The sequence below is a fragment of the Podarcis filfolensis genome (genome assembly GCF_964270895.1).
Source record: "Podarcis filfolensis genome assembly, chromosome: 10".
NCBI classification, from domain to species: Eukaryota; Metazoa; Chordata; class Lepidosauria; order Squamata; family Lacertidae; genus Podarcis; species Podarcis filfolensis.
The window spans coordinates 30,107,105-30,131,038 of record NC_139612.1 but is presented as its reverse complement, the minus strand read 5'-3'; the positions used below and the strand labels follow the sequence as shown (position 1 = coordinate 30,131,038).

Sequence of the window (23,934 nt, the reverse complement as noted above, 5' to 3'; positions counted from 1 at the left end):
TGGCAAACTTGCTGCATTGGATTCCCCTGTGGAGCAACATTTAAACTCACCTGTTAGCCTTCGCGTTAGTGAGCAGCTAACATTGGATATAGCCCATAGTTTTCTTCCGTGGCAGCATGATGCCTAAAATGCTATTTGCATGACAGCATACGAATCAATATGGCTACCTCCTCACACACATAAACAAATCTCACTACAGCCAACCAAAGACAACCAACCACACCCTAGGTGTTATGTACTGAAGTTCTCATCCTGGGCCAGCAGGGGGGTACTGTAGATAGTTTTCACTCAGGTCCACATATGCAAATAAGGGATTGAAAGTGACTTTCAATGATTGGATAGTTACAGAAAGTTGTTACAGTTGCATTGTACTGGAGCTCTATATAAGCAGGCTGGCTGAACCCTTCAGTTCCGTTCTGTTCTGGCCTATGAATAAACAAGAGCTGTTTGAAGAATCGCTGTGTCATCTGATATGTTCTCCCACAACTTAACACTAGGCTACCCCCAACCTCTCTCACCACCAAGGAAATATAACAAGCAAATAGAAAGAGAACCCACACAAGTGACGCTGACCCCACACATACGCTACGTAGAAAAATAAAAGCATTGCCACCCCACCCCAATCACCATTCCCCTCTTTCCCCCTCTTTTCTTCCCAACCTAATACTGCATGCAGCACTAATGTCTCACAACAAACGTAACTGATCTGTAGAAAACGCAACGTGAAAAAAGCGACAATGCGTGTATTTTTGTAAACTAAGAAATCTTCAATACAAATTTATATATATATATATTTAAAAATGTAATTTTCAGAGATAGGTGTCTGAAAATCAAAGCTCAAGGGTTTTATTACACCAGATTTCAGGCACCTTCTACTACTGCTGAGTTCATTTTGCCTGCAGAAGAGACAGTTCATCTTAAGGAATCGTATGAGTTGCAAGATAAAATGTGCTTTATGCTTTGAAGGTTTTTCCTCTCTGCATCAGTGCCAACATCTCACTATAGTGTTGATTCCCTCCATTCAGCTCTGTGTACTCCTCACTGCATGAATGGTGGACTCTGCGTCATGCCTGGATTGTGTATTTGCCCACCTGGTTTCTATGGCATCAACTGCGACAAAGGTATGCTTTAAAAAAAGGATTACAATGAGACCTGTGAGCTTTAACCATTCACTCAGTAGGCTAAGCCACCAAAGCTTTCACAGCAGATTAAAAAAAAAACAACCATCACCTCCAGTTAATTGGGAGAACTGCAAACAAGAAAATTTGAGCAGGAAAAGTGAAGAACAGATAGCACAGCCTAGCTGACAGTGTAGGGACGGGGAGGAATTTGATTCAGTTAGCATTTAAAGGCAGCTCTGCCCAACCCAAACAATATGTGAGCTGGAAACACAGCCATTTTTCGGAATCTGCGCTTCTCTGATTTCCGCGATACTGTTCTCTAGCCTGAAAAAAAAATGCATATACTCAGAAAAAATGTGCATTAAAATGCATACGTTCATGAAAATAACATACAAAAAATGCAGTATAGCAGGGAAAGAAGATTGTATACAAAAATGTGTATATTAGGAGAAATTCACATTAAAATCCTGCTGAATTTTCATGAGGACTTAAAAAAATAATAATCTCAAACTGATGGAGAAACATGGAGAACTGAAATTAAGGTTGGAAAAATGAAAAACTGAGAGAAACCAGAATTGATTAGCACATCCTACCTGAGTCTCAGCAAAGCATAACCTTAGAATGTGCCCCAATGATTCTGGGACAGTTTCATTTTTCTTGTCATTTGCCCTTTTAGGATGCCAGCCTCAGCGAAGGCTGAGCACCACTCCTGGCACCAAAAATTATATTTTCCTGCCATCACAGTTATGGATCTGATGAACAGTTCGTTCAAGGCTGTCCTTTTATTGAACATGGCAGTTTCTTGCATGTGAAAGAGATGCTGTACCTACGAATCCACATTTGAGTGCATTAAATCAGAATATTACCCTTTCCTTGGGTCTTTGGTTTAATTGGCTTTTGAAAAGACCCCAAACTTTGTTGCGCCTTGCCAAAGCTATCCATTTCTGGTGGTGAAAGCCTACATATCCAGTCTCATACTTTTGCTTTGTCTTCCCCAGCAAACTGCACAACGACCTGCTTCAATGGAGGGACATGTTTTTATCCAGGAAAATGTATTTGTCCTGCAGGACTTGAGGGGGATCAGTGTGAAATCAGTGAGTCCCGATTTTATGCCATTTTCAGCAGACTGAAAAGATTCTTCTTGAGGTTCCTAACTCCCAAAAGATGGTACAGGCAGCCAAAATGAGCTTTAGGTTTCACAACACCGGGCTGCCTGGTGTCTGGTGTGTTGGTTTGTGGATGGGTGTTTACTAAGGATACAGAAGTCATGGGGTAAGGGCAAATTGATGCTGAATGGCCTGGGGAAGAGCAAAGCAGCCATGATCTCTTTTCTTGGAGCCCTCACACTCCTGCAAAGCTGTGGTATAAATATAATGTGCAAGCCAGGCCTCTATTCTGGGTACGAAGTCTATTGAGTGTGGGTTGTCAGTATTTGTTGATCACGGTGGTGGTCCCATTTGCATCTCATAGGTAATAACTGCTGTTAAATCTGTAATCAACTCTAATGGGGCTGGGCCGGATTTCACTTAAGGCAATAAAGGCAGTGCTATCATCCTTTTTTTTTATCATTTCTAGGCAAATGCCATCAGCCGTGTAGAAATGGAGGCAAATGTACTGGTAAAAATAAATGCAAGTGTTCCAAAGGCTACCAAGGAGATCTCTGTTCAAAGCGTAAGTGCTCAATCAACTCGACCTTTTCCTAAAAAAGCTTTTGCAGCAGATTCGGGATTTTGTAACTGTCGTGCTAAACAGTGGGTATGCGTTAGTGTGCTGCTGTGGAAGATCCTAAAACAAAAGGAAATACTTGGTTTAGATATTAACTGTAGGTGTCTTATTGCAGCCGTATGTGAACCTGGTTGTGGATCATATGGGATCTGTATTGAACCTAACACATGCCAGTGTCGAGAAGGCTGGCATGGAAGGCACTGCAATAAAAGTAAGTGGCATTGACAAAATATGACTCTTCGCCTCCATAAAATATGCAATCTCTGTGGAATGGGTTTATTGACATCCTTTCCCCACCAATCCCATTGCACAGGGTTGCTACTAGGCACTGTGTACTCAGATCCAAGATGATTTAGCAGACTCTGGCTGCGTTTAGACAGCACTTAATCCACCCATTTCCTTACCTGATAATTTCCGCTTTTTATGTGAGCTTGCAGCGGACCTCTCTCCCTCTCTCCCTCTCTCTCTCTCTCTCTCTCTCTCTCTCTGGCTAACTAACCTCACAGGTTGTGAGGATAGAGTGGGAGAAGATAAAAATATAATAAATAAACTATAGTTTAAACGTTAGTCTCCTGAGATCATCTCTTTGTTTATTTCCTGTGCCATGCTAAACAGCCATAGAGAGGTACCCCTCCACCATTCAAAGCCCAACTTTAAGATTACGTCTTCCTTTACTTTACCAGAATCTACTCAGGGAATCAGCTGGTGTTGGTGTCACCATATAGATCAGGAATATCCTGCATGGTACCTTCCAGACATTGTTGGACTCCAACGCCCATCAGCCCCTGCCAAAGCTCAGGGGCGATGGGAGTTAATCCCAATAACAAAGATGGCTACCACTGTTATAGGGAATGATAGGAGCCAACTGAGGGGGCTAGGGCCTCCCAAAGTTGATGGGCTTTGCCATTCAAATGGGTGTGTGTGACGCATCATAATAACATAATAATAATATAAAGTTATTATTTATACCCCGCCTATCTGGCTGGGCTTCCCCAGCCACTCTGGGCGGCTTCCAACAGAGTATCAAAATGCAGTAATGCATCAAACATTAAAAGCTTCCCTAAACAGGGCTGCCTTCAGATGTCTTCTAAAAGTCTGGTAGTTGTTGTTCTCTTTGACATCTGATGGGAGGGCATTCCACAGGGCAGGTGCCACTACCGAGAAGGCCCTCTGCCTGGTTCCCTGTAGCTTGGCTTCTCACAGTGAGGGAACCGCCAGAAAGCCCTCGGCACTGGACCTCAGTGTCCGGCCTGAATGATGGGGGTGGAGACGCTCCTTCAGATATACTGGACCGAGGCCATTTAGAGCTTTAAAGGTCAGCACCAATACTTTGAATTGTGCTCGGAAACGTACTGGGAGCCGGTGTAGGTCTTTCAAGACCGATGTTATGTGGTCTCGGCGGCCGCTCCCAGTCACCAGTCTAGCTGCCACATTCTGGATTAGTTATAGTTTCCGGGCCACCTTCAAAGGTGCATTTGAGCACATTGCAGTGATAATCAATCATGTGATTGATTATGCAGGGAGGGGCTGACCTGGGATCCCCCAATATTTTATTCTAGTTGGCACCCCTGTAGAATACTGTATTGGCCCAAATATAAGCCGCACCCGAATATAAGCTGCACCTTTAAAATTGGGGGGGGGGGAGAAAAATACCCAAATATCAGCCACTCCATTCCTCTCTGCTCCTGGCTGCATATTGGGGGGAGGGGAGCTGTGCTGCATTGCTGACACGTTTCCCTTCTTCGCTCTGTCCCTTCCCAGCCTTGGGGGAGAGGACAGGGGCCTACGCATGGGTCAGGCACTGCTTTGCCACACTCCTGGCACTGTTTGCCCCATGCTCCTGGCTGCATACCGTAAGGTCACAAATATAAGTCGCACTTTAACTTTTCACGGTCAGAATTTAGGGGGAAAGTGAGGCTTATATTCAGGCCAATGCAGTAATCAAGCAAATTGCCTCTTGATTACTTGTCTGCAGATTTGTGACCAAGTACTGCAGGGTACAGGGACATGGGTGGCGCTCTGGGTTAAACCACTGAGCCTCTTGGGCTTGCCAATCAGAAGGTTGGCAGTTCGAATCCCCGCAACTGGGTGAGCTCCCGTTGCTCGGTCCCAGCTCCTGCCAACCTAGCAGTTCGAAAGCCCGTCAAAGAGCAATTAGATAAATAGGTACCGCTTTGGCAGGAAGGTAAACAGTGTTTCCATGCGCTGCTCTGGTTCACCAGAAGCAGCTTAGTCATGCTGGCCACATGACTGGGAAGCTGCACGCCAGCTCCCTCGGCCAATAAAGCAAGATGAGCGCTGTAACCCCAGTGTCGGTCATGACTGGACCTAATGGTCAGGGGTCCCTTTACCTTTACCTTTACCTTACTGCAGGGTACACATGTCAAGGCAGATCCATAAATATAACGAGAAAAATCGCCTTTCGGAAATAAATGTTTGTCTTATGGTAGTACTGTATGAAGTCCGGCGCGAAGTCCATATTGAAATTTCCATGTGAAACATTCACAGTGAAAAGGGGGGGCTGCATTTGTAGTTTCCTTACTCTTGAACTGGGTCTTTTTTCAGGGTACGGAGCCAACCTGACAAATGGCCTGAGGCCCACAGGCACCAAGCACAGGCAGTACACGCCTTCACCAAAAAGGGCCGAGGAGAAGCAAGCGCCCCCTGAATCCAATTATATCTGGTGAACTCCAACATCTGAAACGTTTTATGTTACACAAAGTTCATAGCCTTCATTAACCTTTCATGTGTTGAATGTTAAAACGCTGTTCATTACATTTTAAGATTACTGGCCTGAATTTTACTAGCTTCGTTATAAACCACTGAGCTGATATTTACTATTCCTTTTAAGTTTTACTTCTCTAGCACAGTTATATAGGCTTCTTGTTTTCAGTGCTTTTTGGACCGGTTTCTTTTTTGTACTATATTTCAATTCTTTATTGACTTGGAGTTTTCCCCCCCCCCTTTCCTTGTAAGAAATTCCTCAGAACAAATTGATTATCCAAAATTGGGGAGAGATTTTGAAAACGCTGGCCTGGAACCCACAGTTTTTCCTGGATTTGTGTCTACATACCTTAAAAACAAATTGTTATTTTTTATTTTGGCACGATGCAGTCTTACATGTTCCGTTTAATAAAGGCAAAAGCTTTTTTTAATTTAAAGCCAATTCCCATTTCTGCAGCATGCTCTATTGAATACGGTGTAGTTGTGGCATTGAAACAATATAATATATTGGAAACAAAGTGGAACTATGAAGTATGAGCACAGTCTTTGCATCGGCTTATAGCAATATAATATATTGTGTACACAAAACAGCTCTTATGTAATAAACATTTTTATACTGATTGTTATGTATGAAATAAAGATGCTGCTTTAGTTTTGTGTGTGTCGAGATGCTTGAGATGTTATCTGAAGGAGATGCACTGATCTTATAACTGTCGGAGGATGCTGTAGCTCAGGAACTTCTGCATCAAGAAAGGAGTTGGGTGGGATGGCTTACAAGGCCCTTCTCACTCTGTGGTTCTATGATGCTAGGCTTCACAGTGCTCAGATTGTGGCATGGTGCAATGGGAGAGCTTGCCCCACCACAAGGATCCAACGCCACCTCTTATGCTGGGACAATGATGATGATGATTTTGTTATTTATTTCCCGCCCATCTGTCTGGGTTTCCCCAGCCACTCTGGGCAGCTTACAGCACATAAAAAATTGTAAAGTGTGTGTGTGTGTGTGTGTGTGAGTGTGTGTGTGTGTACAGGGCTCATCCACACTTCCACATGTGCTGTGCCTAGAAAGCACAAGTCCTAGCAGTTACCCGCTTGACCCACGCTTTCTAAGCATGGGTCCAGTGAGTTTTCCCCTTGCCCCACTCTCTTCCAATGGAAAACCCAGTCTTTAGTGATATATCAGAACAAATGGCAACCTGGGGGAAACCCAGATTCCTTTTAGCTCCGATTGAGCACTAAAGAGCAGGTTTTTCCCCAGGATGGTCAGTGCCAAACTTCAAGAGACCCACAGCCCTGCACCATGGATAGACCACCTACCCAACCAAGGCAGATCCCCTGCCTGCCATCACACATATCCCCTCTGCCTGGCTGCTCCGCTCCCAACACCCCCTCCAACCAGTGCAGGACATCTGTCCTGCTCACCACTGTCTGCAGGGGCAGCAACACTACCACTTCCCTTCTCTCCAGGCTGCCACTCATCACCCACCATGTTTAGTTGCCCAATATGACTTGCCCTGACTTATAGATTTTTTAAAAAACCCTATAGATTTATAGTCTCAGTAGCACCATAGACCTATGAAATGGCTAGATAGTTCTGTGGATTTTATAGATCTGAGTAGTCCAGGTAGGAGCAGGGCTACAAATTTTTGTAGAGTCGCCAAGACATTTTATTAACGTGGAAGATGTGCCAACCTATTCCTCATTAGCATCTGAAAGGTGGTCCAGTTAGCCTTGGCTGCCTCACATTGGTGCAAGAGTGTGCCAGGAAATTCCAGTTATGAACCATTGCTCTCTGGCTCTGTGAACAGCAGAATTGGTGGGCACGTTTGCAGCAGTTGTCAAAGTAGCATCACAGCATCAAAATGACTATTACTATAAAGTTCTAGTTTTAAAAAAGAAAAGAAAAAAAGAGTCAGGGAAACCCCAGAAATCTAATATATTAGAGATTTTCATATATAATATACCTATAATCCACACCAGCTAGCATCCAGCAGTATCTTGCTGCTGCTGCTGTTTTTTAAAAATTGATTATGATGTGTTTTCTTCAGGGTGGGAAGTTATTTTACTATATGTTACCTGGAGAGCAGGATCTTGCCTTCAATTGCAGCTATAAAAAATTTAAATAAGTAGATAAATCTAACAATTAGAGTAATATTAAAATTACTCCAAAAGCTCTGTTTATTGACCTATTTGGTTTAGCTGCTTGGAAAGTAAATGGCAGCAAATATCAACAGAGAAGCAACCCACCCTCACCCCTTTAACTGAACACATGGAACTTGTCCAACTTTTTTGGCAGTGCAACAGGCAGAGCAAATCTGGAAGCAAATTTGTATATTTGGATGGGGAAAGATCTTAAAGGTCTTTGGATAAGTTTAGGCACGTCAGTGTTACTACTGGGTAAATACAAGGGGTTGGATCCTAAGCAAGTACCGGTAAGTCATATGCTCATGAAATTACTGAAATCAATATGCAAAACTAGCCAGAACTAAAATCCCCATTAAGTGCAACTAACTTGCAGTGGCTGATCGAACCCGAAAAGAATAACAGCCTTTGTATGATTTTTTAGTGCAACAGAGCAATTAAAAGGGCCTTTTTCTCCATTGTGCTGCTTCGTCAAAACAATTTGATATAAACAGCTATCTCACTGTATTTCCTGATGGGCATCATCCAATGATTGTAATAGGCTGGCTATATATAAAAGAGAGTGTGGCTTAAAACAAAAACAAAAAAAACATTCTCATGTACATTCCCAAAAATGTGTTTTCTTGTACATTATGGTACCATAGTGCCAATTCGCCCAGAGACATTTTAGGAACAAAAAATGTAAGATTCTCATGCAAAATTGAAGTACAATTTATTTGTTTGCCAAGTGCTACTGCACCTACCCTATATGGGAAGGATTTTTTTTTTGTACAGTGGTACCTCGGGTTAAGTACTTAATTCGTTCTGGAGGTCCGTTCTTAACCTGAAACTGTTCTTAACCTGAAGCACCACTTTAGCTAATGGGGCCTCCTGCTGCCGCCATGCCGCTGGAGCACGATTTCTGTTCTCATCCTGAAGCAAAGTTCTTAACCTGAAGCACTATTTCTGGGTTAGCAGAGCCTGTAACCTGAAGCATATGTAACCTGAAGCGTATGTAACCTGAAGCGTATGTAACCCAAGGTACCACTGTATTCAGATTGGCAACGAATGAGGAGAACTCTCCTTATACATCCATACCATGGAAAAGGATGTAATCACACAGCACAATGGGACACTCATTGAAATCAAAACCAAACCAAAGAAAACCAGCGTATTTTATATTTGCCATAAGGTCCCTATTCTGAATGAAATAAAAATTTTGGTGAGACATTAATGGACACAGGAGCTCTGAGGTGAGTTCGTGTGGTGGGGAAGTTTGGCAATCCAGGTCTCCCTCCCCAGTCCAGCACTTCCAGTCAGTGCCAGTTTAAGGGTGGTGTGGCCAGTTCCTCCTCACAGGGTGCCAAACCAAGGGGGTGCAAAATAATAGGTTGTGGGTTTTTTTAACCCTTTTTTAGCTACTCAAAGTTAGGCCCCAGTCAGATGTAATGTACTTGAGAGCATGCACAGAATAAGGGCAGGATTTAGGTTTGATGAGGTCCTAAGCTACTGAAGGTAATGGGGCCCTTTATATGTCCAGCTGTCCTTTGCCAACAACAAATTGTCGCTGTTTTTTGTGTTGAATATATGCTATATGGTAATTTGTGGACCTAACAGGTATCTAAAGCCATTTGCACATGTTGCCATGCAACCAGTCCATGCAGAATCTAGGCACCCTATAGTATATAGAAATGAGCAAACCAGTGATATGTTAGGGAGCAGGCTAGCAGGCGGGGCCCATTACTCATAGGACCCTACGCAACACAAAACACTGTTGCTGTATGTAGGTTTTATTTCATTTGTGTTTTTTTAATCTTATATTTTGGAAATGTACATCCAGTTTCTTTCTCCTTTAATTTTTTTTTTGGGGGGAGGGCACCCTAAGCTATAGCTTGTTTAGCTTATACATAAATTTGGCACTGCACAGAATGGAAGGCAAGGCATGAGAGGGAGGCATGAGACTAAGAAATATTTGGGGGCAGGGCAAATTTTGTCCTCACTCAGGATGTCATATTATCAGAGTCTACCCCTGCTCCAGCTAGTTCAAGAAAACTTTCAAAACAAGACAAAAGTTCTTGAGGAGAGAGCAGAGTAAGGCTGTTGAGGAGCATGGTATGGGAAGTCTCCCCAGGACTAGGCTGAGCAACCTGGAGGGCTGCATTTGAGCCACGGGGTAGAGGTTCCCTAGTCCTGTCATAAGTGATAACCGCCACTTGTTCTGGGTTCTTGGGGGACTCCTTTCCCCCTCACAGAGTTGCATTTCCCAGAGTTCCCAGGGAAAGGGGAATCGATTGGTAAACCGCTCTGAGAATTGTAATTCTGCGAAGGGAATAGGGGTCTCCACCACCTCTCAGCAGCCTTAACAAACTACAGTTCCCAGGATTATTTGGGGGAAACCATGACGGTTAAAGTGCTTTTAAAATGTGTGGTGAAGATGTGGCCAAAGACTTCACATAAGAACATTCAAATAGCATCCTGTAAAACATGTCAACGTTTTTATTCCTAAATAGCAGTCAGTATTGGAAGAGAGGGCAGTGACTTCTCTAAGACCATTTTGTGAACTCACGGCTTTGGTGAGAGGTTGAGTGGATTTAAATGAAATTGGGGCTTGGACTGTGAATATGGATATAGGCCCAACATTGGCATGCATCATACCTGAACAAAAGTCCTTGTGTCTTGGTAGGACTTATCACTGATGCCTGTTTGGGCTTTCCTTCAAACTTTTGTTGTTTTGTTTTTCTGCATTGGGTCCCTGGATGATCCACCATTTTTATTTCCCACAATGCCCTGGAATGATGCTATGTGGTGAGAAATGTAAAGGATAGCTCCACTGAAGTACTTATGACCTCTGCCACTACCACCAGTTAGACCCACTGGGTTGCCAGTTTAAACAATTTAGGGCTGAACACAGGGCACTTTGCTGAGGAATCCACAAACCCGGACCTCAATCTGCCTGCATATATTTGAACTGAGCCTCACAGGATGAGCATCACTTTTGCCACAGAATTCACTGCTCTGCATCTGGCATTCTGCATTCTAACATGGTGGTTCTTAACATGGCTACTTAACACTTGGCACTGGTGGAACTGAGGCTTGGCATTCCTTTCCCTTCCCAGAGAGTTGGCTGCCACATTTTATGGAGCAATCTTGGCTACTGTATGAGTGATTTGTGCTCTGGTTTGTTCTGAGTCATGATTATCCAGCAGCTCTTTTTCTGTTTATTTTAATGTCTTGTTCTCTTTTATAACTGATGAGCTGCCAGACTGAGCTTCTAACACATACCATAAGGCAATTCCCCCCCCTCCTTGTTAAGGCTTATGTTTTTGAAGTTATGTGGAAAGCATTTACACCTGTGCAATAAAGGCACCCATGTGTCCTGTTTCTGTATTTTGAGATGGTGGTTCCTGCTCCCAGTTAGCCTTGAGTAAGGCTGAGATTCTATGCCTTACAAGGAAATAAGACCAATTGAACTAATTGGGGAATATTTCCAAGAATACCTGTATAGTATAGAGTCATAGGTGGTCCACTGAAACCAATGGAACAAGTTAGTCATAATCAATGACCCCCTATTTTTAAAAACTTCTTAGGTGTATTCAGGCACAGGGATGATTGTCCTGGGTGAACATTTGTTAGGTGTGCAAAATTTCAACACCTGGTGCTGCCTCAATACAGCCGTGGTTTTTTTCACTGGAGCTCAGTTCCAGCATCTCTGAGGTGGGCGCCATTGCCATTCTGAGAGAACAGGGGAGGTGCACATGGTGAGTTCCATCACCTCTTTTTCTAGAAAAATAGCACTGAATACAGCTACGTGCTTCCATTGCTGTGCTCCATTGAAAACGGCTTCTCCATGCAAACCAGGAAGTGAGCTCTCCAGACATTGGAGTGACTCTTCTTTCCTTACCCCTGCAGCTGCGATATCCTGGGGAATGTGGAGTTGAATGTGTATACATACTCTTGTCCGTTTCCCTCTCCTCTGCATGGCCACGGGCACTGGCAACCCACGCTACACCACTGTACCGTACCACTTCCTATTTTGCCTATTTCATTTATAGGCAAGGTAAATACAGTGGCACAGCTCTGCAACATGAGTAGGAGGTGACCTGAGAAAGCAAGTAAACAGCAGGTACTTGAGAAGTGCATTCTTGGTACAAAATGTATTATATCCCCCCCCCAATGAACTTCAGTTAACAATGTGGGACAGGGGCAACACTGGGGATGACACTGTGCGTATGGCACCCCCAAAAGGTGCCAGCATCCAACACTGAATGCACATTATCGCACAGTGTGTATGTACCCTGTGGTTTTCATAGATAGGACTATGTGTTGGTAGTTACAGGAAGTGGCACGCAAGTGACAATGGATACCTATACACCAAAAACTAACTATCTGTCATAGAAGAGGGGAGGCGAAAATGCCCCATGGTCCATGGCTGAAATCCATGAGGTTTATGACCTCACACTAAAACACATTATTGAGCCCCATGCTTCCGCTTCCACTAAAAGAATTAAACCATTAACGTAAATTCTGCAGCCAACCACCATCTGTTCTTGACAACACTTCCTCAGAGTACTCTGGAACAAACATCGTTGGTGGACTGCGTCAATGGTTTCCAAACTGCTATACTATGAACTCTCAAATTGTTAGGTTTGTTTGAGGCCGGTGAGTCAGTCCTGTGTTTTTGCCTAAAAGCTTCCTCATTTCTAGGCTTCCTAACGCTGGCAGTTGAGTAATCTCGCCACAAAGCTCCCATGAGCCACTGCTGGGATCTTAGCCACTAGTGGGGAATCATTGCTCAGCTAGGCTTAGACATCAAACTATTCCAAAAATCTGTGTCCACAGTAGCAGGATTCCAGCAGATTGTGGGGAGGTTTTATGGAACAGCACACATTTAATCTCCTGCATTACAATTTGTAAATTTACCGAGATCTATCGAATTATATGAAACAAATAACAAACACGGCAGTGGTCTAACACAGATTTTGTGCTATAGTTAATTCTATGTGGGTATTGTTGTAAATGGGTCAATAGGTGGAGTGCATTATGGGGTGATATCTGTTCTAGCAGAGACGTCATGTAACATAAGAGAAGGAGAGGCCATTTTGGCCAGTTCTCCTCCCCCGCTGCAGCCTCTTGCGCCCCATCCATGCTACTATGGCAGGCCCCTGGAACAGAGTGCAGGAGGATCAGGGAACTGGCAAAAACCATCTTCCCCTTCTGTTTGATTAGTGGACACCTCTGCTAGTTCAGAAGCCATTGCACACGTAGCATGGACACACCCACCATACTTGCAGTCTGTCTGTCTGTCTGTCTGTCTGTCTGTCTGTCTCTCTCTCTCTCTCTCTCTCTCACACACACACACACACACACACACAGAGAGAGAGAGAGAGTGAGAGAGAGAGAGACTGTTCCTTTACTTCAGAGACAGCAGGCTTTTGAAATTGCGTTTGTTTGCTTTTTAAAGTACTGTATATGTATTATATATTGCACAATCTATTGTTAACACATAGAGGGATGCGGGTAGTGCTGTGGGTTAAACCACAGAGCCTAGGACTTGCCAATCAGAAGGTCAGCGGTTCGAATCCCCGCAACGGGGTGAGCTCCCGTTGTTCAGTCCCTGCTCCTGCCAACCTAGCAGTTCGAAAGCACGCCAGTGCAAGTAGATAAAGAGGTGCCCCCTCTGGCGGGAAGGTAAACAGCGTTTTCCGTGCGCTGCTCTGGTTCACCAGAAGCGGCTTAGTCATGCTGGCCACATGACCCGGAAGCTCCCTTGACCAATAAAGCGAGATGAGCGCCGCAACCCCAGAGTCAGTCACGACTGGACCTAATGGTCAGGGGTCCCTTTACCTTTACCTTATTGTTAACACAAGTGTGTGGGGGGGGGGACTTCAGTAAATGACTAGATAGTGGCATGATAGGTGCATGAACAGACTCTATAAAAACACGGGAAAGGCTTTTTTCTGTTTACGGAGGGAAAACTCAGTCCAAGACTTTGCAGCTCATTAAGGGAACACATTCAGTACTGGAGCCGCAAATTCTTTTGCTCTGTCTTTCTCCGGGTGATGTCTTTCCTTTCCACCGAAACTTGCTGGAGTATCTCTTGAGACCACCCACAGACCAAGAGAGATGAGTTATGCTAAGCCTGCACTGTATCTTGAGGATTTGAGAAACAATACGAAAACAGTTTATTTCTTTGTATTTAGACTGAAACTCCTTTTGATCACTCAGACAGTTCTATTTTGCTTGAGAAGGACCAATCAATTTTCTCTGGCAGCAAACGAAAAAACAAACATCTAAATCAAAGGGAGACACGCATTAAGCGGAGAAAAGACAAGGACAGAGCACATGGCTTATTAAATATTTGGACAAATGTTCACTCGCTAAGTGACTAGGAAATATCCTCATTTAACACGAGGAAGAGACTGAAATTTTAGCTCCGAACTCTGCCTACTCATTTCAAGAGGTTTTGGCTTTTTAAAAAGGAATCTTCAAAAACAGAAAAGCAAATGGGAGGCACACTATCCTAATGGAAACTTTAATCAGAGCTCATCGTGCCATTTGTTTTTGATTGCCCTTGCTTTTGTAACAAAACATTATTTGTTCCTTATGCGGCCCCTCTAGGGTTCTTTTTAATTAGCAAAAGCAGAGGTAAATAATTAAAGTCAAAGACATGGATGTAACTAAAAAGAGATGCTGTCAGCATCTTGTTGCCGAATTCTTGGGAACGAATCAGGGCATGAGGTAAGGAGAAATCTCCTTAATTCTCTGAAACCGACCGCACTGTCAGCTCATGATACTTCTCACTAAATGTAATGTACTATTTGAATCACCTGAGCTATCATCTGTTGTTGTTGTTGTTTAGTCGTTTAGTGGTGTCCGACTCTTCGTGACCCCATGGACCAGAGCACGGCAGGCACTCCTGTCTTCCACTGCCTCCCGCAGTTTGGTCAAACTCATGTTGATAGCTTCGAGAACACTGTCCAACCATCTCGTCCTCTGTCGTCCCCTTCTCCTTGTGCCATCCATCTTTCCCAACGCCAGGGTCTTTTCCAGGGAGTCTTCTCTTCTCATGAGGTGGCCAAAGTATTGGAGTCTCAGCTTCACGATCTGTCCTTCCAGTGAGCACTCAGGGCTGATTTCCTTCAGAATGGATAGGTTTGATCTTCTTGCAGTCCATGGGACTCTCAAGAGTCTCCTCCAGCACCACAATTCAAAAGCATCAATTCTTCGGCGATCAGCCTTCTTTATGGTCCAGCTCTCACTTCCATACATCACTACTGGGAAAACCATAGCTTTAACTATACGGACCTTTGTTGGCAAGGTGATGTCTCTGCTTTTTAAGATGCTGTCTAGGCTATCATCTAGGCCAGAGTATACCAAACTGTTTTTGGACTACAGTTCTCAGCAGCCCTGACCACTGGTCCTGCTAGCTAGGGATGATGGTAGTTGTAGTCCAACAACAGCTGGAGACCCAAGTTTGGGAAAACCTGACTAGGCCTTACATTCTCGGGTGTGCAGTAACTCAATGTCAAGTGTGTAAATGCTGTATAAAAGGAGGGCTTGTACCTGCCAGGAAGAACGATGCTGTCAGTGAGCATGTCAGGAAAAAGCATTCAAGACTGGAGTGTGGAATGAAATGTCACTGAGCGAACTCAGTAGATGGTACCCCTAAGTAGCCTGGGGCCCTCCAGACACTGCTTGACTACAACTCCCATCATCCCTCATGATCGACCAAGCTGGCTGGGACTGGTGGGATTCCAGATATATTTGGAGGTCCTAGGGCTGAACCATTTGAAGAGAATTGGAACAAGTGGGAAAGTGATAGAGAGCACAGGAGGAAAAAGCAGAGAGAAGACCACAAATGGACCCACCCCACCCCCCAAACTGAAGTGAGGGATGCCAACAGAGAAACATGGACTTTGTTAGAGAAACAGTCTTGGAAAAGGTATAGCTGGATACATTTATCTCTGCTTAATTTTTTGTTTGCTTTTGTGGGTATTTGCTGAAGACACCGTAGGGCAATATGCACAACATGCCAGAGACATTAGGAAAGAAACACTGTCTGTAGGTGTTTATATGCTAATGGCAGAAACCTCAGAGCCAGGAAGTGCTTGGTTTCAAAGTAAAGCATGAATATAGCAAGCGTAATGGAAACCGGTTGGAATGGAGAGGACCAGTGGGGCAGAGTTTTCTCTGGATACGTGCTATAGGAAGACAGAGATGGACTTGCTGGAGCTGATGTCACTCTGCACAACAAAGAGCACAAAGCTCTGGGAGCCACACAAGCCTGTCCTACACCTCCTAAGGTAGCCTGCTGCCCACAGGTGTGCTGGAGGATGCTGTCCCGCTGCCAGTGCTGAAGTCGGATTCAGCTGCCAGTCTCTTTGGCTTCTGTATTTGGAATGCGAGGAGGTGCTATCCTGGCCTCCGCCTATTGGTCTGGGCTTGAGTGCTGGGTGCAGAATGAGCACAAACACCAATTTGAAGAAGAAGAAGAAGAAGAAGAAGAAGAAGAAGAAGAAGAAGAAGAAGAAGAAGAGGAGGAGGAGGAGGAGGAGGAGGAGGAGGAGGAGGAGGAGGAGGAGGAGTAGTTTGGATTTGATATCCTGCTTTATCACTACCCGAAGGAGTCTCAAAGTGGCTAACATTCTCCTTTCCCTTCCTCCCCCACAACAAACACCCTGTGAGGTGAGTGGGGCTGAGAGACTTCAGAGAAGTGTGACTAGCCCAAGGTCACCCAGCAGCTGCATGTGGAGGAGCAGAAATGCGAACCCGGTTCCCCAGATTACGAGTCCACCGCTCTTAACCACTACACCACACTGGCTCTCAATTAAGACTGAGGTGGGGTAAAAGGATGGACAGACCTGTCAGTTTCCATCTTCCTGTGTTTCTAATTATCCCAAGCTTAAGTTTAGCTTTCCATATTTCCACATCAATTTGCTATCTTTTAGAAAAATCGTAGCGAAAGCTCAACTGCTTTGAGTGCAAATTTGGCCCAATATTTGCATGTCGGTGTGCAAAGCATTTTTTATTTTTTTTTGCAAAGCAATTGCCCCTAAAATAATTGTCCCTTTCATAGGGAACAGAGAACTCGGGAAGCTGTTTTCTATCAAGTCATATAATTCTGACTTTAGCTCAGTAATGTCTACACTGACTGCCAGCAGCCCTCCAGGGTTTCAGGCAAGCGGCATCTCCTAGCCCTACGTGGAGATGCTGGCGATTGCGACTGCATGCCAAGCCGATGAGAACCCCTACCACCGGCAACAGCATTTCCGCCAATATATGCATTTTAGGGGCATTTTACCCCCATATATGCACGTTGTGGGACGCGGGTGGCACTGTGGGTTAAACCACAGAGCCTAGGACTTGCCGATCAGAAGGTCGGCGGTTCGAATCCCTGCAATGGGGTGAGCTTCCGTTGCTCGGTCCCAGCTCCTGCCAACCTAGCAGTTCAAAAGCATGTCAAAGTGCAAGTAGATAAATAGGTACCGCTCCGGCGGGAAGGTAAACGGTGTTTCCGTGTGCTGCTCTGGTTTGCCAGAAGCGGCTTAGTCATGCTGGCCACATGACCCGGAAGCTGTATGCCGGCTCCCTCGGCCAATAAAGCGAGATGAGCGCCGCAACCCCAGAGTTGGTCACGACTGGTCAGGGGTCCCTTTACCTTTACCTTATGCATTTTGTATACATTATTTGGTTGGAGAACTGCACACTTCAATGGATACCTGAGTTTGGTTCAGAAATCGTGAGCTCGATAGGTCTTTAAATGCAAACTGAATCACATTTCCCTCCCATCCCTAGGTGGGTAGGAAGGAAGTCTGAGAATAACAGGCAGACCTTTCTCTTTTTGGTACTGTGTACTATGTGTGGCGTGAAGAGCATAATGTGATCCTTCTTATGTCTTCTGCCAAACTGGGTTTTCCACTGTTCTTCTAAGTCTGCGCTTGGAAAAATATTAGCTTTTTTTCTTCATTGGCAGCTTGCTCCAGGGGATCTCTTTTATCTGACTGACAGCTGAAAGGCATTAAGCTGTATAGTAAATCACTTAACTAGACCCTGGAAAGTGTGATGGCTAAACCACAAACAAAAACAGAGAGTATTGCAATATATTCACTACGCCGTGCCATTTTTTCGACATTATTGGACCAGTGCAACCACATGTAATAAGTACAACCTATTCAGTTTTCAACAAGGTCTTAAACTGGATATTTTCTAACTCTGATGGTGCTGAGAAGTTTATCTGAGATTTGTCATCTTTCCTCTTTCTCCAATTCTCATTATTCCTTTTTTTGGGGGGCCCAATAAGCATTCATGCTGATTTGCTTGCACATAGCTTATACAGAGGTTAGATTATGATTAGGAATTCAAGCGTGGGGTTTATTGCGTTAGTTTTCCTGGTTATAATGCTAGCACATCTGTCCCGATTTCTAACATTCCTTTCACGCAGCAGTGCCTGTTGCATGATGGAACTGTATCTATTCGATCACTACCATGGCATGCTAAATTTTCAGTGGCAGGAAAGAGCCATGTGCCACCCCAAATGTCATCACATGAGAGGCAGTGATGTGTTCGTGTACACCTTGGGGAAATTTCAATTCAAAGTTCCTGTGATTGAAATAACAGAGCTGCCAATGATGATTTTTTCCCTGGAAACAATTAAGATAGCAATAAGCACTAAGTTTCAGCTAGATTCTACTAGATTTCCAGAAGCAGCTTTTGCATTGTATGAAAGATCACATAAAATATGAAGTTTTAAAATGTGAAGATTATACGCCTCCTTCCAGCAACTTCTGTAGCCAAGCTGGTGCCCAACGCATGTGCTTTTCTTTGGACCACATCAGAGAGGCCAAGAGGGGGATCTTGTTGCCTAGGCAGCCCAATACCCCCATCCATACTACCCAGACTTGCGCCCTGGGGAGGTCACTTTGGTGCAGTTTGACTTCATCCCCAAAGGCAAACGCCATTGTCTCTTGAGACTGATGGATGCCAACAACTGCTGTACTGAAGTAATGTGAAGACCTTGGTACACTTGAAAAAACACTACATATTTTCCATTGTCGATTATGATAATGCCAAGGATGCAACTTAAGCCATAATCTCCAGTTCCAGTAGTTATTCACAGCTGTAGGAGAAATAATTGGCAGTAGGGTTATGCCACACACAAGCCTTTTGTTTGTCCTTCATTTCTTCAGTGATTTGCCTGCTGGGTAGCACACCTGTCAGTGTGGAAAAATGCTCAAGAATTTAGCAAGGTGGTACATTCACGGCTGCAGAGGACTACAAAGCCCAGAGTGGCTGGAGCTGGTGATCTGTGCCCGGTGGTTTGTCTCTCTGGTTGTGGGAGTTGGTTGAGAGAGGAAAGTCATGTAGAGATGAATGATCCTTGTCTTGTTTTCAGGACAATGTTGCTTTTATGACGGGATCTGCCTCTAAATTGCCTGAGCAACATACCCCAAAAGTGTGTGGGGGGGGGACCACGACAACCCATTTTCTCATGCGAAATTTCACACCAAGTTCTCGTCCCAAAAAATGTTCTCCCCCCAAAAAAGTTTTTTTCCAGTGCTGCAATCTCATGTGACACCCCAAAATGCACATTTTTGGGTGCCGTGTGAGCATGGCCCAGAAAAAACCCCAAGTCTTTGGGGATCCGTGATCTCGCGTGGGTCGTGTTCTTCACGGTGGGAAGATGCACGTCCCAGTTTGGGGACTCAAGATGTTGGAGGGCAGTTGGCCTTTAGGTTTACTTCAGGAACTAGCTAGGCCTTCAGGCATATGGAAGTCGTGATGCAGTTCCAGCGCTGAAAACGAGGGCTGTGAAATCCTTCAGTACAGCCAAACCCCCTCCACAAAACCGTGCTGTTGTTTTCAGCCTCTCATTCAGACCCTCCTTGAAGTTTACTTGTGGGTCTTGCACTGAGCTCCTGTTCCCATTACGTTGCTTTTCACACAGCGGTAAAGCTATTCAGGGTGCCTCCCCTCCCCCTTTGCCCCACCACCCTGCGCCCTTCTTTCTCTCTTGTTTAGTTGGTAACAGATTTACAAAAGATGCCTCAAGGCCCGCTGAAAAGCAGAAGGGCCAGGGAGGGAGCCTCTATAGCTAGTTTGTGCTGGACGCATTTCCCTTCCAACTTTACTCATGACAGTCAGGCAGGCTGCATTGTCGCAATTGCCGGTTCCCTTGACAGTGGAATCTCAGCCATTTTGACTTTAAGCAGTCTGGATGGTTCTTGTGTTTGAAGTTGCTGGAACTACATCAAACAGCCATGGATAAAGAATGCTGCTGAAGGATTTATTCTGCCTGGATAGGAATGTTATGGCTGTGTGTGTGTGTGTGTGTGTGTGTGTGTGTGCAAGAACGAGAACAGAACAAAGTTTTCCCCAGCCCTCTTTGTGATCTATCCATTAAGAATATTTTGGGTGGAGAATTTTGCTGGCGGGGGGGGGGGGAGAGACACAATTGTGTTCTGAATCTCCTGTATGGTACTCAGCAGCACATATGCTCAGAAAAGTCCCAAGAGAAAAAAATTGTTCAGATGTTGGAAGGTTTGATAGAACGGCCCTATTTTCATCAGAGGGTATGTTGGAGGGTATACCTTTGTAGTTTCACGAACTTTTATCAGATGGCAAAAAAATTGTACGGTTATCTGAGTCCAACTTCCATTCTTCTCTGCTGTTGTTTAGTTGAACCTCGTTGGGTTTGACGGGGCAAATAGTGAAATAAAGAAGACTAAGAGTCTGTCACGGTGTCGTATACAAAATGTCAAAACATGTTTTGTGGTAAGAGCTTTTTTATTTTAGTACAAAAATAGATATCTACTACAATATATGCTGCAAAGCTTTGAGTGTGGCCTCGGATGGTAAACAAAATTTTGTCCCATTTTTTTTAATGACAGTGTTGGTTGGCGGAGTCCGTGGGGGAATGTAATTGCTCTCTTCCACTCAGATCAACCGAACCCTTCCCAGAATAAGAACCCAAAACATGTCTGGAATGTTTAAGATGATAGCCTTTTTGGCAGACTCGAATTAAAGTTATCGTTTTGGAGCCATCAAGATTTCCTTTAATGAAATAGCATCGCCCGCTCTCCCCATTCTTCTCAAAGGATTTGGCATTTCTTGGGGGTAGAAAAAACACTATACTGTAGAGAGAACAGTCTCAGTGCTACTAGGGTGAATAGATGCAACAGACAGGACTCCTATGGCTTTAAGAACTGCGTAGAAGAGGTGTTATTCTATTATCATTTCTCTTAATATTGTTTCTTGCTGTATTTGGGTAAGAATTACATGCAGGTGAAGGTGATGTACCGTCTGAAGGACCCTGTGTGAGAGACAGGGAAGGGGACATCTCTTAGGGTGAGAGGCTGGGAGAAAACAGGGGAGGAGACATATTTTTCTGTATGGGACAAAAGTTAAGATATATTTGTGAGGGATGATCTTGTATTCTTCCATCTCTTCTGTCTCTTTTCTTTTTATATTTTCTTTCTTTTCATTATTATTTGTGTAGATCAGCTTGTCCTTTTATTGTATTGTGAAAAGTGTTAATAAAACTTCATTTAAAAAAAGAGAGAATTGTGTAGAAGAGGCAATGTAGGCAGGGCTATGTCAGGGACAAAAGGACCAGGATCTAGTGGTAGATATCTCAGTGATTTGCATAGTAGTCATAATAAATTATATACTACTTACATGTCAAAATGCATAAATGAGACTGTCAGGCTTCCGGGAAGCGGCTTCTTCCCTCTCTTTGGCCGTGGATAAGCAGAACCAAGCAAAAATAGTCTCTTACCATTTAAAGAGATTTAATGATTACAACGACAGAACAAAGAGTCGTTTCTCAGAGTAAAGGTGCTCCCAGTTAAGGTTGACACCCACTTTCCCCCGAGTCACCCTTGTTACTTCCTCGTCTTGCAACCTGATCTCGCAACCACTGTGCCTTCTGTGCAGCTACTTTATCTAATCTCCGTGACCTTGGACCAGGCATAGGCAAACTCGGCCCTCCAAATGTTTTGGGACTACAACTCCCATCATCCCTAGCTAAGAGGACCAGTGGTCAGGGATGATGGGAGTTGTAGTCCTAAAACATTTGTAGGGCCGAGTTTGCCTATGCCTGCCTTGGACAGATTGGCTGGACACTTTCCAGTGAACTGGAGTCTGTTAACTCTCTCTCTCTCCCGGTTCTTCTTCTCCTAGCTGTTCACCACCCAGTTCTTCCCAACTTTTGTCTTCTGAACTATGTCCCTCTGCTCCACATCTATACTGTTCCAAATCTATACTGTCCCACTGCTTCTGGGAAGATTCAGGATCTTGATCAGGAGTGGGGGAGGGGGAGGCTCCCACCATTCCTGATCTGTGCAGCCCTCATCTATGCAGCCCTCCTCAGCGCAGTCCCTGAGAGAGACATGGCAAACGTCAACATCACTGTCAAGTCCCCAGCTAGATCAGGAAACTGTTGGGCAGAGGGGGGTACATTCTGTCCTGAGCATCTGCTTTCAAGAACAGATGCACAAAAGTAGGAGACTGCTGGGTGGGACACACCGTCAGGGAGATGGAATCACGACAGGCAGCTGCAGCTCCACACCACCAGCTTTCTTGTGCCGATGCGACAAAGAGAATCCAGGAAGGCAAAGCTAGATGAATCACACGCTCTCTCACCTAAGCTACCTTGGCGCAATCAGGTCTCTTTAATGCAAGCCAGGTCAGAATTCTCATTCGGGATCATGACTCTTGTTGCTTCCCTAAAGAACCCTGGGAACTATGGTTTGAGAAAGGTGCCGGGAGCTGCCTCTCATCATGCTGGAGAAACTACAGCTCACAGGATTAGGAGGGGAGGAGCCATGGCTGTGAAAGTGGCATGCAAAGGCTTTAAACCAGTGGTTCCCAACCTTTTTTTGGCCATGCCCCACCTAAGCATCTCTAAAATCCTGTTGCCCCCCCCCCCCCGGTGACATATAATTCTTATTATTCAAAAACTGAACTCGTATTCACGTGGAGGAAGCCTGAAAGGCCATTAAACTTGGTCTAAACGTGCTTCCAAATTGGCCCCTTTAAAAATAAACTTGCCCCCTTGTGGGGCATGTGCCCCCACGTTGGGAACCACAGCTTTAAATGAAGAGTGGGAGCAGGGCCGGATTTAGGTTTGATGAGGCCCTAAGCTACTGAAAGTAATGGGGCCCTTTATATGTCCAGCTGTCCTTTGTCAACAACAAATTGTCGCTGTTTTTTAGTGTTGAATATATGCTATATGGTAATTTATGGACCTAAAAGGTATTTAACCAGTGATATTTTAGGGAGCAGGCGGGACCAATTACTTACATCATAGATGCCTACACCTACACAACACAAAACACTATTGCTGTATGAAGGTTTTATTTTATTTGTTTATATTATATTTTGGAAATGTACATAGAGGGTTTTTTCCCTTTAAATTGGGGGGGGGTGGCAAGAGAGTGGGGCCCTAAGCTGTAGCTTGTTTAGCTTATACGTAAATCTGGCACTGGGTAGATGTGACCTCAGAAAGGGAGCTCCCAGAAATTGGATATTATTTTAATAGCTTTTAAGCTACCAGGATGGGACACATTTCCTGTGTGATGGCCTGGGACTCAGGCTCGGACTCGGAGCTATAGGAGTCTCAGTCTGCATCGGATCCTCTGCCTCAGGCGGCATCTGAACCGAGTCTGGGGCCTGATTCTGAAGAGCCCCAGTCTGCACAGGTTCGCCTGCAACAAGCACCAGCTGGGCTGAGTCAGGGGCCTGAACCTGCCCTGGCTCCAGATGCGGGGATTACCTCGTTGCCTTCAGCTGGGTCATCATTTACAGCTGCTCCACTACCAGTTGGGTCAGGAGAGGCTGAGGTGGCCTCTGGGTCTAGTAACCCACCAACATCTCCCGAGCTGCAGAGACTCAGGTCTGAGAGAAGGAGAGACCTGAGTACTTGCAGGAGGAGTGCTCGCCTTTGGGCAAAACAGGGAGGTGAGTCACTGGGGGATCAGGACCAGCCGTTACCCTGTCAGAGATAAAAGGCTGTCGGACCCCACCCCAGGTTGTGGGAGCAACATTGCTGCTTGCTGAAACCTGCCTGTTACCCTGTGCCTGACCTTGCCTGGTTTCCTGCCTTGGCCCTGTTGGACTGACTCCTTGTGGAATCCTTGGATTCGGGACCGGACCTGGACGGCGTTGCTTGGGTTAACCCCCGGGCCCAGCACATCCTGAGACTGAGGGCTGCTCTCTCTTTGTGGCAACATTCCAGAGGCCATGT

General features: G+C 44.9%; 1 protein-coding gene across 1 annotated transcript in view; it reads left to right on the top strand.

Moving 5' to 3' along the window:
* Positions 1-6,221, top strand: part of WIF1 (WNT inhibitory factor 1) — a 41,640-nt gene extending 35,419 nt beyond the window's left edge. Inside the window, exons 6-10 of the mRNA XM_083574667.1 lie at positions 1,026-1,121; positions 2,120-2,215; positions 2,697-2,792; positions 2,962-3,057; positions 5,412-6,221. Coding sequence (XP_083430793.1) covers positions 1,026-1,121; positions 2,120-2,215; positions 2,697-2,792; positions 2,962-3,057; positions 5,412-5,533 — 506 coding nt within the window. The 3' untranslated portion in view covers positions 5,534-6,221. The remainder of the gene's footprint in view (positions 1-1,025; positions 1,122-2,119; positions 2,216-2,696; positions 2,793-2,961; positions 3,058-5,411) is intronic.
* The last annotated feature ends 17,713 nt before the right edge of the window (positions 6,222-23,934 follow it).